We start from the raw sequence: 15,208 nt of genomic DNA, 5'->3' as shown, positions 1-15,208 counted from the left end.
TATATCTATGCTATTTGGGTATTATTTTTGTAACTGAGGAATATTATCACATTCACTTCAAGGTGGGTATAAAAAAATAAGGGAGTAGCTAATGACAACTACATTGTTGAATGTTTTAACTTCCACATTGTTTCCTGCACCATTGTCTGATGATTATATGCAGCTAAAGTGAGAAATTCAAGTGAAAGTGTTAGGACTTGTCATCAAGCATCCACGCATGTGCAGGGAACATTTATAACCTTGACCTTATTTTTCAGAATGGCTGTCATTATGGATCCTGGGGCTTTTTTTCTTGGTTAGTTGATTTTCATCCCCAAACAACTAATTTAATGGATTAAAATTAGTTGGAAAGGTTTCAACTATCATTTCAATATTTGTTTTTTAACATTCGGATGATGGTTGTTGAATTAATCGATATTTTATCTGTGAGTTTTAAATAGTTTTGTTTAGTCATAGTCTTTGTAGGTCACTAACATAACTATATTTGAGAGGGAGTTGGTTGGTTACGGTACTTTCTAAATTCATGTATATATTAAGTCTTTTCATATTACCAACTGGCTCAACTGGGCTCTTGTATCATAGGGAATGGGTGGGGATCCAAAGTCATGTTGGTAACTTAAATAAGTGGGGGGGGGTCATCTCCTTGAGTAAAAAAATATTAAAGAAGGTGTTTTTTCAGCTGTCAATGTCCAGAAGGCAAGATATCCATTACCCATCCACATGTCTGTAATCAATTTTTCCTAATGTGACACCTAATTGTACTAAAATTTATCACACACCTAATTGTGCTAAAATTTATCACACAAGGAGAGTGCTTCAAGATGCATAATTCTTTTTTTTTTTTTTTAATTTTTTTTTTTATTTAAGTAATTGCAAGAGATATACACCTCTCTCTCCCACACTCTCATACCTGTTGGAAAAATACAAATACACACATGAATAAACATCTAGTATACATATGTGACTGTCAGCCGGGTTCGATCGCCGGTGGCCAGATAGCTCAGTTGGTAGAGCACCTGACCGGAGTGTCAGGGGGCCCTGGTTCGATTCCCGGTCTGGTCCGCTGCATTTTCTACTCTCCCGTTACATTTGGTGCCGTGCCGTGCGGTGCCCTGGAATTGACAGGTGAAAGACCTGCCAGGGATGAGCCTGGGTTGGGGTCTTTGGAGGGCCAAAGACCTTTAAGGAGGGAGGAATGTGGCGGTCAGCCGGGTTCGATCGCCGGTGGCCAGATAGCTCAGTTGGTAGAGCACCTGACCAGAATTTCAGGGGGCCCGGGTTCGAATCCCGGTATGGTCCGCTGCATTTTCTCCTCTCCTGTTACACATACATAAGGATAGATACACTTCAGTATACGTATATAATACATAAACGCAATATGCAATGCATATTCAATTAGTAATTATATTAAGAGTTACTATAGGACACATTAAAAAGACATTTCCACATGGACCATCTATTTTTGTAAAATTATGATACTATTTCTAACCCAACTCAATTCACACATACATCTTTCACACACTGACAAAGAAAATCACAAAGACACAAAAAATTAAAGAAATGTAATTCCTGTACACACCTGAGTGGCTCATTAATAGCACATTTTATTTTTGTTTACCCAGCTACTATGTCACTCATCACCGGAAGTGTTCATGGCCGTTTAAATTGCAAAGGAATTCCGAACGGAGTCACTTTTTCCGAATTCTTTCTTCAATGGAGTCAAAAATATCAAACTTGATTCTGCGTTTCCCGTATTGTCCATATACTGCACCGTTGAAATACCAAGCAGTGTCGATTCTAGGGTCGTCACTGAGTTAGGATATCAACATAGCGTTGTCCCGTGTCACGTCGTCTGCGACTCTCCACCCGTTTCAGCTCTTTTATGTCGGCTCTCTTTCTCATTATAGTCTCTTTAGCATCAGGGCTGCGCAATTTGACAATTATTGGTTGGGGCTGGTCCTTTTGTCCTGATGGAATTCGGTGCATCGCTATCACATCAGTTTCGAATATAGCCACACCCACTTCCCCTAAGGCCTCATTAATCTCTTCTAATAAGTTTTCATCTTTTGCCTCGGGAAACCCACGAAACTTAATATTTGTTTTTCTGGAATACTATTCATTAAAATTTGCTTTTGCAGCAGCGCTTTTAAATAACTTCTCTACTTTCTCCACTCTATTGTGCACATCATTTAGAGCGTCATTGCTTTCATTTAGCTCCCTCTTAAGCTCCGAATTTTCTTTTTTTAATTGTTCAATATCGTGAGTTAGCTTCTGATTGTCTTGTTTTAGTTGCAAAATTTGGTCGTTCATTTTCTTTTCAAAATTCTTTAAATGATTGGAGAGTAATTCCTCTACGACATTTTTTGATGATATCCCTGATGTCGTCAACTTTGACTGATTTTTTCAGATTGTTTTTTTTATTTCAGTAAGTTGCGTCTGAATTAAGAGCATTTCCTCTGACGGTCTCTCCGATGCCTTTCCGATTTCTCTTGTTTTTCTTGTTTTTGATTATAGTTATTTGGAGTCTGAGATGTTTTTTTTAGAGATAGGACTGTTTGTTGACTTGCGTGAGTTAGAATTCGAATTTCTGGTAACAACACCACTGGCCGACATAGTCAAGTATTTGTCTATTGTGTTAATACTCATATAACAGGTTTGGACATGTAACTATTTATAGTAATAACTACTCACGTCAAAGTTTGGACTGAAAACTCCTACAAAAACATCATTTTGCACTTTAGGTCTCCAAAAATAACAGTCCCGAATCTCTGAACACACTTGATTATAACTACTTCATCCAAGACACCAAACTTATTGAGTTATGTGCTATAATGGCCACTCTACCTCTCCATCACTAAGCTCGGCCTACTCGAACGGGCGCCATTACCGGAATCCAAGATGCATAATTCTTTTTGTTGCATACCTGCAGTGATTTTCTTTGATCTCTCTGTGGTGATATATCCCACATCACATATGTGATGATACTTTCCACACCCCTTCATATATCACTGCAGTAGGCAGAAACCAGGTCACTTTTGACACTCTCAATGAAATTTACGTCATCAGACATGCAACAAGTTGCTTACATCATAGATTGCCGAGTAGTAATGATTATATCATTTTCATGGGGTGTGGAAATCTCGGGCGCTCCACGCCCTCGATTTCCACACCCCATGAAAACGATATATTTATACTACTTGGCATCTATGATGTAACCTATACTTATAAAACCCTGATTTACTTAACTGAGTTGAATGTCCATGGTTACTTCTGAAAATTTGCTTTTAAAATGCTACATTTTTAAGTTTTGGTCTGATTTAAACTTGTACATCAAGGTATACAATTCTTTTTGTTTTTAGCTCACCTGAGCAAGAGGATCAAGAGAGCTTTTCTGATCAACAGAGCACTAGTCTTAGGTTTAATTCATTAAAGCCTTTTCAGCCTTGTTGATTTCTGAAAAAATCAAAACTGTGCAGTTTCAGTTGACAATTAATGCATTGAATATATCACATGAATCCATGAATATTATGACATCATGAATTGCATCATTTATCCCACATCATGAACAATTCTCTAAAACTGGCCAAAGCTGCTTTTATATAGAGCAGAATTCCTAATTCAAAATGAGTAATTATAGAACTATTTCATAAAATTATGAAAAATTTTATTTTGGGGGGTCAAGGGGTTTCCTCGTATAATTCTGCTAAAAGTACTGTTTAGAGGGAAAATAACTTATATTGTAAATATTTGTTATGTTCACAGTGTTAATAAATCCATGAATTCAAAAAACAAGAAATAAGTTTTAGTGAGCTGAAAGCTCAAATGAGCTTTTCTGATCACTTATTGTCTGTCATCCATCCGTCCGTCTGTAAACTTTTCATATTTTCAACTTCTTCTCAAGAACCACTGGACCAATTTAATCAAACCTGGTATAAAGTATCCTTGGGTAAAAGGAAGTTCAAATTGTAAAAATGAAAGGCCAAGTCTCCTCCCAAGGGGAGATAATCAAGAAAAGGCAAAAAATAGGGTGGGGTCATAAAAAAAATTCTTCTTAAGAACCACTGGACCAGAAAAGCTGAAACTTATGTGGAAGCATCCTATCCTTGGGTAGTGTAGATTCTAAATTCTTAAAATCATGACCCACGGGGATAGGGCAGGGCCACAATATGGAATCCAAGTTTTACATGAAATAAATAGGAAAAATCTTTAAAAATCATCTCAAAAACCGCTGGTATGGCCACAATAAGTATATTACAAGGGGAATTCTGATAAAGAACGACATCACCAAAGTCACTCAGGTGAGTGATGTGGCCCATGGGCCTCTTGTTTTAGGTCTCCTTTCACTCAGGGTCTTGTGTTGTTCGTTAACATTTGAACGTTTTTAGCTTCTTCTCTGGAACCGCTGAACTAGTTTCAAACCAATTATGGGAAAAAGCATCTATAAGTGAGGGGGAGCAAAAATTTGAAAATTTTGAATGTCATGACCCCCCCCCCCCCCTCACGGCCTTAGAGGTTGGTTTAAAATCATAAAAATGAGCATTAACATTATCTTAAAAATTTTCTTTACCCCTGGACATCAAGCAGTCTTGCAATTGGCAGGATTGTAATAAGCATTGAGCCCTCTGCAAAAATTATGATATTCATGGCCCTAGGATCAGGGGTTCTGGAGTTAAGGTGGGGTAAAAAATCTTCTCTTCCCTTGTATATTTAGCAGATAAACTACAATGCATAGGTATGATGATCAAGGATGCCTCTTCCAAAATTGTGAAATTTTGACCCAGGGTCAGGTGTTTTGGTGGTGGGGGTGGGGCTGCATTTGATTATGTAGTGAAAATACATTGATTAATTCTTTCAAAAATCTTCTCTGTTCATGGATAATTAGCAAACAAGGTCAGGGGTTCTGGTGTTAGGGTAGGGCTCTATTGATTATATAGAGAAAATGCATGAATTCTTTGAAAATCTTCCTTTCAGCTCCTGGGTATATGGAGATGAACTACCTACTTAGTTATCTTAAGGAAGCTGGGTGTCTCTTACAAAATTATGAATTTCAAGGCCCTTGGGTCAGGGGTACAAAGGGCAGGGGGGGGGGGACTCTCATGATTATATATTTAAAATTTGTTCCTTGGTTTTAATCAACATTTATGATGAACAAAGATGCATATTTGAAAAATTGTAATGTTTGGCCCCAGGGTCAGGGTTCCTGTGGGGTGAGGGAACTGATAATTATTGCTGATTATTACTGATTAATAATAGTTTAAGGATATCCGATCCTCAACCAGGAAGGATAACTCCAAAAATTAATATTTAATTTGAAATGCATCAAAATGAAGCTTGAAAATGAAATTTTTTCATGCAACAATTTTCATTTTATTCATCTGTATTAGATTCAAGGTATTTTGAAGTCTTAGAAAAGGTCCTATAAAAGTTGACATTTGTACCCTATAAAAGGCGAAAAAATTAATACAGTTTTAGAGAACTAAGATTTTCCTGAATCCAGGTTTAGATACCAATGCTTATTAGCATGATATGAAATGAAAAGTGATTTGTGGTATCTTGCAATGATAGCAAAAGCCTTTTACACATGTTTTATAGAATATATGATGGAAATAGAATATAAGAAATATAAAATATTAGTATAAAAATCATGACAAATTCTCTGAATGCCTGGATACCTATCGTTTTTTATAACCTAAATTATATTTGTTGATCAATTTGGAATTAGAAAATGCATTGCTAATATTCGAGTTTGCTTTTTCTGCAAAAATATTGGAGATTTGACAATTTTCCCTATATAATTAATGGTTATAACTTTAATCTTTTAACTTCAAAGAAATACTGTGGATAAATTTACATAACTTTGTGGATTCAGAGATACTTTTATGAGTATTTTTGATTACTTAACTGCTAATTTTATAAACCTGAGGATCGGACTACCTTAAGAAATAATGCATTTTCACTATGTATTCAACAGAGCCCCACCCTTCAGAAACCCTGACACTGGGGCCATGAATTTCACAATTTTGGTAGAGGGCTCAGTGCTCATTACAATCATGCAAGATGTTTCATTGTTTGATGTCCAGGAGTAAAGAAGATTTTTAAAGCTTGTATTAATTTTGATGGTTTAAGGGCCATCCCTCAGATACCAAGAAGACAGGGGCCATAAATTTCATGATTTTTGTTACCCTTCACCCATAGATTAAACGCCAAAATTGGTTGAAATTGAGTCAGCCCTTTTAGAGATGAAGCTGAAAACGTAAAAATATGTTAACACTTAATTTATTCTTGATGCATGTCACACGATGGACAATAATGGAAGAAAAGACTCACATGACCTAACAAAATATGTTGAGTATGGCCATTTTATTTTGGAATTACAATGACATAAAAAATGCATTACAGGATTCTGCCATGAATTATAATTTTAAGATGCTGAAATATTATAGCACTTTCTTTCACACAAAAAAATTGGTTCTACATGTTTTTTTAGCTCACCTGAGCCGAAGGCTCAAGTGAGCTTTTCTGATCACATTTTGTCCGTCGTCCGTCCGTCTGTCCGTCTGTCTGTCTGTCCGTCTGTAAACTTTTCACATTTTCGACTTCTTCTCAAGAACCACTGGGCCAATTTTGATCAAACTTGATACAAAGCATCCTTAGGTGAAGGGGAATTTAAATTGTTAAAATGAAGCGACATATCCCCTCGCAAGGGGAGATAATCAAGAAAAGACAAAAATAGGGTTGGGTCATTAAAAAATCTTCTTCTCAAGAACCACTGGGCCAGTAAAGCTGAAACTTATGTGGAAGCATCCTGGTATAATGTAGATTCTAAATTGTTCAAATCATGACCCCCGGGGGAAGGGCGGGGCCACAATGGGGAATCAAAGTTTTATACAGAAATATATAGGAAAAATCTTTGAAAATCTTCTTCTCAAGAACCAGTGGGCCAGAAAAGCTGAAACTTATGTGGAAGCATCCTGGTATAATGTAGATTCTAAATTGTTCAAATAATGACCCCCGGGGGAAGGGCGGGGCCACAATGGGGAATCAAAGTTTTATATAGAAATATATAGGAAAAATCTTTGAAAATCTGCTTCTCAAGAACCACTGGGCCAGAAAAGCTGAAACTTATGTGGAAGCATCCTGGTATAATGTAGATTCTAAATTGTTCAATTAATGACCCCCGGGGGAAGGGCGGGGCCACAATGGGGAATCAAAGTTTTATATAGAGATATATAGGAAAAATCTTTGAAAATCTTCTTCTCAAGAATCAGTGGGCCAGAAAAGCTGAAACTTATGTGGAAGCATCCTGGTATAATGTAGATTCTAAATTGATCAAATAATGACCTCCGGGGGAAGGGCGGGGCCACAATGGGGAATCAAAGTTTTATATAGAGATATATAGGAAAAATCTTTGAAAATCTTCTTCTCAAGAACCAGTGGGCCAGAAAAGCTGAAACTTATGTGGAAGCATCCTGGTATAATGTAGATTCTAAATTGTTCACATCATGACCCCTGGGGGAAGGGCGGGGCCACAATGGGGAATCAAAGTTTTATATAGAAATATATAGGAAAAATCTTTGAAAATCTTCTTCTCAAGAACCAGTGGGCCAGAAAAGCTGAAACTTATGTGGAAGCATCCTGGTATAATGTAGATTCTAAATTGTTCACATCATGACCCCCGGGGGAAGGGCGGGGCCACAATGGGGAATCAAAGTTTTACATAGAAATATATAGGAAAAATCTTTGAAAATCTTCTTCTCAGGAACCACTGGGCCAAAAAAGCTGAAACATATGTGCCCATGGAAGGATCATGGGGTAGTGTAGATTTCAAAATGTCTAATTATGATCAGTGGGTAGGGTGGGGATGCATTATGTATAACAAGGGGGAAATCTGGTAAAGAACAGAATGGTTAAAGCTTCTCAGGTGAGCGATGTGGCCCATGGGCCTCTTGTATTGTTATTAAAAGGGATAAGATAGAGAGAAAAAGAAGTACCTCATGATTTTATCATTTCAGATGGCTGAAGCCTGCATACAGATATGTCAGATCCAGAGAAAAAAATGGGGGAGTCTTTCCCATCAAAGTTAGAAGGTAAAATTCAGACACAAGGCATCAATTATTTACCATCGATGCACGATGCTGTTTATAGTATTGCTTTACAATGTTGGATAAATATATTTTAAGGAACACTTTGTTATAAATGGAAATTGGACCTACAGGGCTGGGATTGGTTTTAGTCTTTACAAAAAGCTTATATATCATCTATTTCTTTTCTGGTCAATGTCTTTAGGCTTAGTAACATACATGTCCTAATTCGTTTTCCTAAAATCATTTTATTTTTTATGGACATTAACTATAAAGCATGATGTTGTCAATGCATTTTGAGTTTGTTATCTATAATATTATTTATCAAAATGATATTTTTTTTACATTTCATTGTACCGTAAATAATGGTACTACCTATAATCTTAATTCTTTTCTTGATGTGTGTTAATTTTACAACACTTTTTGGTGAATATAAAGAAAACATGCCATTAATGTATAAAAATTAAATGAATGAAACCCAAGGTAATGTTAATTGTTACATGTACTGATATGAAGCCCTACTGTTTCAAAACTTGTGATCTGAATTCAGAATACACATATATTAACTACAAAAAGTTATTAAATGTAATATACAGTTATTGACTGGGTATGAGGGCAACATATGATTTGTTGGACCTGAAGGTGAAAATGTTGCCGGAGGCCGCAGGCCAAGGGCAACAATTTTCACCTTCAGGTTCAACAAATCATATGTTAATTGCCCGAATCCCAGTCTATAACTGTTTTGTTATACCCTTCACTGCTCACTTAACCCTTTGTGTGCTGACTTGTTTTACTGCACTGTAACCTCAAGGACTGAGTTGTTTTGTAATTTCAACAAAATTATCACAATGGTGTACTAAAATGCAAATATCTAAAATTGTTGATATTTACATGTATTACATGCGCGTTTTTTCCCTGTTTCCAAAAATAGCGGACTGACTTTCATCATAACGAACGCCAATCACCTTCACTTTAAATCACAATTTCACAAATAATTCGCATATCTTCACATCTTAATCACCTATTTTCCAATGTATTGTAGTTTTATAATACATATTGATAGATTCTGAATAATTCACAACTCATTTATATGTTTTACACTACGTTTTATGTGACGAAGTGCTAATTCCAGACTCAGACGCAATATATTGGGTTCCCGCACGCAAGTGTTTGTGACATCAGGCCCAGTATATTGGGTTCCCGCACACGAAGGGTTAAGATTGATCAATTTAATCAATACACGCTATATTATCAATTACTGTATATATGAAAAATTATGGCTTAATCAGTAAATAAAACATCACGGTGAGAAAGAACAAAATCAATCATATATTTATTGTATCACAAAAATTATTTATCACATTAATATTCTTCCCTTCTTCCTTACCTTGCTGTTAGCAACAACTCTTGTAGCTCCTAACTTCGGCTATTTCCGCATCGCCGATATTGAACGATGATAAATTACTTGTGACGTAACACTAACAGTGACGTTGCGGTCTAACAATTCTTATGTAAGACCGGTCAACAGTGAAATTGTTAGACCGATGTAATAAACATATCTTTTGTTGGACTTTTTATTAGTAATAAATATATAGATGGATATTTATAAGGGTATAACAATTGTAAATATATTAAGCTCAAATAAATTATACAAGCAATAAGATTTACAGTCAACCCATACACAAACGACTCGTACGCAAACCAACTTGTACACAAGAAGTCAACAGTCTCGCATAAGGAGTCAACTCCGGTACACAAAACTAAACCCAACTAATACACAAAAATGAATAAATTTTTAGAAATATTTAATTTTAGTGATCTCAACACCCTCGCTAAAAATGCCAAAATGAGACCCTCACTAAAATCTCTGCTTATACGGTATAAATATTTAGCTTAACAGTTAATTAAAAGTTATTAACAGGCCAATTCAAAGCACATACTATGCTGTCTATGAAGGGAATGGTAACTACCCTATCTGAAACTTTGGAACCTCCCTTCCCACCTTAACCAATTCATGCTTAGTTTACTTTCCAAAATGTGTTTCCCTTCTTTATTTGATTCCTTCAAAAATTACAAAATTTAATATATTATATATTTATCTTGATTATCAGATTTAGAGAAAAGAAGTATAAGGTTGATGAAGGATCCTTTGAAACGTTGTAAGAAGTCATATTCACCAGAGATGCTGAGCAAACGATGTAGAACAGAAGCTGGGCAAGGAATACCTGGAGTCTCTAACTTCACTGAAATAAAGTCCGTCTCTACAGGTATTTAGTGTAGCATAAATTTGCATGAGCTGCAAACACATAGTGAGGTCCGCCACCCTTGAATTACACCCTCCTCCCTAAATGTATATTTAGCTTTTTTCATGACAATTCTGTCACCATTATCTTGACAATTCTATGAATTGAATTACATTACATAAGTTATGGCCATGCTTGTATATTTTAGTGAAATATATGTAACTTTAGTGTCACTGGGATATGAACTAGAAATACGAAACTAAGATCAAAAATCAAACTTCTGGTATTTCTCCAGAAAAGCGGATGGGTTCATACTATGAATTGTAGCTTGAAAACAAGGTGGTTGAGCCATTATCTCTTGCTGTTCAGTGGTAATTACAAGTGTTCTGCAATTTATGTGGTAGCTTAGGTCATTAGCACGGGCCTGGAAGCAGTTGCGACTGGGGCGAAATAGTGAAAATAGGTTTAATTTACATGAAATTTTGAGATTGTACCTGTGCCATCATTAGGGCTCATTATGTAAGTTGTTCATGTTTTATTTCTAAAAGCTTCAAATTCCTCAAGGGACTAGATCATACTATTATTACATGTAGAGATAATTAAAAATTTTCCAATGTACAATTTAAAAGCAGCTCAATATTAAGTAAACCGTCAGACAAACATTTTGATTTTAAAAAAAAAAACTATCCTCTGCCACCTTCAAGAATACATCAATTTTTAGAAATATGAATTTTAGTCTGCTTTTTCTATAAAAAGGTTTATTTATATATGTCAATTTAAAAAATTACTCTGTTTCTTTTATTTAAAATCTGTACAATTGGGTATATTCACTAAAGAGCAAGGGGGTTACTCTTTTCCTGCATACATTTTCAAAGACTTTGAACCATTAGAATAATAAATCATAAAAGATTCAGCCATTTTTTTAGCAGAGAATGAATTATTTGTTTGAATTTGATACTTTGGGTATTGTCGCATAATTATAATCATGTTTTGCTTTAATTAATTAAATGTAATTAAAATGTGTATTAATTAGTGCAATCTCGCTGAAATTACATAAATTTGACATTTTTCCAACTTAATTTACTAAATAAATGTAATTATTTTGAAAATAAAAATCAGCATACTTAAATGTCACTAAACCTAGTCGTATACAGTACAAAAAAACATTTCTGCTGTATTTTCCCAAATTTACCCTATTCTGTTATTGATGTTTGTACATAAAAAATGCCCCCCCCCCCTTCGATTTCTTTATATATATATATATATATATATATATATATATATATATATATATATATATATATATATATATATATATATATATATATATATATATCAAAATGTGACAGACTCTAAATTTTTCATTGGTTTGCTAAAGAATGACTATTTTTCTTTGAATAATACCGATAAGAAAACAAAGAGTTTATATTGCATATTTAATGAAGTAATATATCAATAAAATGTGCATTTTCATATAATTGTTGAATTCTGCTAGACCCATACAAAATCTGCCCACAATTGCCCAGGAGGGACAGAATAATCACTTTTAATATTCAGGAGAATTAAATGTATGTATTTGATTACTCAAAATTGTTGAAAGTGAATATCAGACACTTAAGCATTGAAAAATTAAGCCCCCATTTTTTAAAAATACATTTGAGCCAATAATGTAGCTTAGATGGGGGTTGTGTCATGTACAAGACATAAAATTTAATTAAAGTTTGAGTAGATTAAAGTTTGTACTTATCTGCTTTTTTTTTATGAACGTTTTTTTTTTCAACTTCAGGTAGTGCAAAGAGACACAATCTTGAGAAGGAAAATGGGGAATTTGCTAAAGTTCCAAAAATTGATGAAAGATGTACTGTAACAGGTGGGTTGGAATAATATATGTATACATCCTATTTGTTTGATTATCTGAACTTATGTAGCTGATTCATTTTTAATTCAATTTTACTGGACAAAAACTAGAAAAGCAGAAGTGATGGTAAGTTGTCTGTGAGTCTTCTATTCCCCCTACAGATTAATGAATTGATTTCAACAAAACTTGGTACTTGATACTGTTTTAATAAGACTTTGTTCAAAATCAGTTCCACAAAAGTGCTTCACAGACTTTAAAAAATATCAAATTCTGACTTCTTTTTAAAGAAAATATCATTTAACAATAACATTGAAATTTCATTTTACCATACCAGTTTAAGCCACACTGGATACAGTAAAATTCGTTTAGTACGAACATGGACATTGCGAATTCATGGATATAGCGAAGTCATCTTGGATCCCCAGCTACATAAATTTCATGAATGAACAAATACAACGAATTACAGATATAGCAAAGTAACATAGGTCCCAGCAACTTCGTTTTAACCGAGATTTGCTGTACATAAATCTTGAAAAAAAAACAAATATGCTACTGTTTCAAAGACTTGACAATAACAATGTAGATTTTGTCAATTTCTGTGTATCACTTGAAGGAGCTAGTTGTCATTATATATCCAGTGATTTTCCAAGGGTATTGTAGAATTTGATTCAAAACATTCCTGTAAAAAATATGTTCTACCTGGAAAACAGGCTTAAGGCCAAGCTTAAAAGATTCTTTGTTTGCAGTTGCCGACATATCATTTTTAGATTGGGTAGGTAGGTAGGCAATCTTTTTTTTTTTTTTTTGAAAAAAAAATTGTTTTCAGATTTTTGTTAGATAACATAAGATAGAGTTTTTCATAGGTCTACTATACATGAATAAGCTGCAGTCTTGGTATAAACTACTGACTGATGAAGACAAAAATTGAAAATAAAACAGTTTTAATATCCTGAAAAATTTGAGAAAAAAAATATATTACAAAATGGCCAAAAAAAGTTTGGGTCGAGTGCATTTTCAATGGGTCGGTCGGCAACTGCAAACAAACAATATTTTATTTTAGGCCTAATCAAGATGGAATTCTTAGTAAAATTGCAGGCGTAAAGATAATTATTAACTGGTAACCTGTATGAACAATACGTGTACACTGATTCTGCCCATAATTTGGGTGGACACCAAGCGTACTCTGCTTGGAATCCACAAATTAGAGGGCCTTATACAAGAGGAGACAGAACTTTCTGAAATTCCATCTCTGAGATTCTGCCTTTTAACAGATTTGGGTCATCAAAGTCTTGCTGAATTTAGTTTAGGGGTAAAATATGGTAGCTGGAATTTATAAACAGAAATTCCACTTGGAATTGTCATCAAGGAATAAGGTGAGCATTCTGGCCCATGGGCCTTTAGTTTGAATAATTTTTTTGTACCACTGAAGTTGCAAAAAAATCCATTTCAGAATGCCAGTATGGGAAAGCAGTCAGGAAATCATTTGTGTTCCTTAAAAATAACATTATTTATGAAGATCTCCAAGATGCTTTAAGACAACAGGATATAGTGAGTGAAATAGAGGAAGCTGAGTACGTTTGTCAAAAACAGAGTAGACAGTCAATGTGTGAGAAACTCATTAAACATATCATCAAGAAGAAAAGATGTACAGTTTTCACAGAACTCATGGAGACAAAATCTAAATTTATCTTTGAGAGAATTTTTGAAGCTTGTAAACAGATTCAGGAGGATGATGCTGAGAAAGGTAAATGTGAATGTTCCTCGAGATCAAATATCAGTTGCATTATTTTTGTCCTATCTCAAAATCCATCTGTTATGATCTGTCTGTCTCCCAAAACTTCTTAATGATAACTGTTGAACCCAAAGATTTAGAGACTTTATGTTTGGAAAAGTCAGAGCAATGTATGAAAGCATTAATATGTTTTATACCCCTGTAATCAAAGATTTGGGGTATGTAGTTTTTGGGCGTCTGTCCATCTGTTTGTCTCTTAGTCTATTTATCTTCCGCAAAAGTTTAAACCTTGCTCATTACTATTGAATGGTTGGACTGCTATGGTTTTTATATTTTACATGTTATATTCCTTGTGATCAGTCCTTTATTTGGGTACCAGGATTTTACCTTGCCTTTGGAGATTGACCTGTTTTGAAAACTTTTACCTAGCTTGGCCATAATTTTTGAATGGTTTTTGCTAGGGATTTTATATACCAGTAATATTATCAAATGTTTATTCCTTGTGACAAGACTTTCTCTTGGATACTACTATGTTTGACCTCCTGACCCAGCAGACCTTTGAGATGAACTACATTGGTAAAAACTTATCCTATAACTTTTGATGAACAGTTGATGCTAGGAATTTCATATTTATTCATGAATTCCTTGTAACGAGACATTTTTTTTTTGGTACCAATATTTTTTACCTTATAACTTTCACCTGACTGTGTATTCCTAATGACTGCATGGGCGGTTTATTCCCACTTAGCCAAAATTCTGAAATTCTTATTCCCATCTAGCCAAAATTGGGATTTTCACACCTGAGTGGTCACCTGTGTATAGTCTGTTTTAGGCTTTTTATCTGTAATATTTACCTGTGGTGTATAAGTTCAATATCAAAATACATATAATAAGTACTTGGTTTATAACATAATTATTAATTAATCAGGTTCTACATATTAATAATTTCAATATGCATACCGGTACATTTATATGTTTTATGTAAAGAGAATTTAAAAAAAAAAATGATTTTCTTGGGAAAAAGTGAAAAATATATAAATCATCCATTTACAGAGAGATTTTTTTTTGACAATACACTAAAATTATTGAATGTATTTGGATCATTACTTGATTAAATCTTTCTGATAAAGAGATTATACTCAGAATGAAAAGAATTGAGTTTAAATGTATACATGTACTATAAAAAATTAATTGATGGTAAAAATATAATATAATCTGATTTATATAGTTTACTAGATATACATAAAGTGTCCATGCAAAACTTATATTTAATTCTTATATCAATAGGTTTTTT

The 15,208-nt window shown here is 34.2% G+C and overlaps 1 protein-coding gene across 1 annotated transcript; it reads left to right on the top strand.

Annotated features, from left to right (window-relative positions):
* Positions 1 to 228: 228 nt before the first annotated feature.
* Positions 229 to 13,926, top strand: LOC134274107 (uncharacterized; the record flags this gene model as incomplete). The annotated part of the gene is made up of 5 exons (XM_062756363.1): positions 229 to 295; positions 8,013 to 8,087; positions 10,193 to 10,348; positions 12,111 to 12,194; positions 13,633 to 13,926. Coding segments are annotated over exons 2-5 (586 nt in total), but the record flags the coding sequence as incomplete, so codon positions are not given.
* Between the last annotated feature and the right edge of the window lie 1,282 nt (positions 13,927 to 15,208).

This window comes from Saccostrea cucullata, unplaced genomic scaffold, assembly GCF_032062105.1.
Source record: "Saccostrea cucullata isolate Sc308-1 unplaced genomic scaffold, CSIRO_AGI_Scuc_v1 ctg8075, whole genome shotgun sequence".
Classification (NCBI taxonomy): domain Eukaryota; kingdom Metazoa; phylum Mollusca; class Bivalvia; order Ostreida; family Ostreidae; genus Saccostrea; species Saccostrea cuccullata.
Note: the sequence above shows the minus strand (reverse complement) of the source record. Positions and strands in the feature narration are given on the sequence as shown.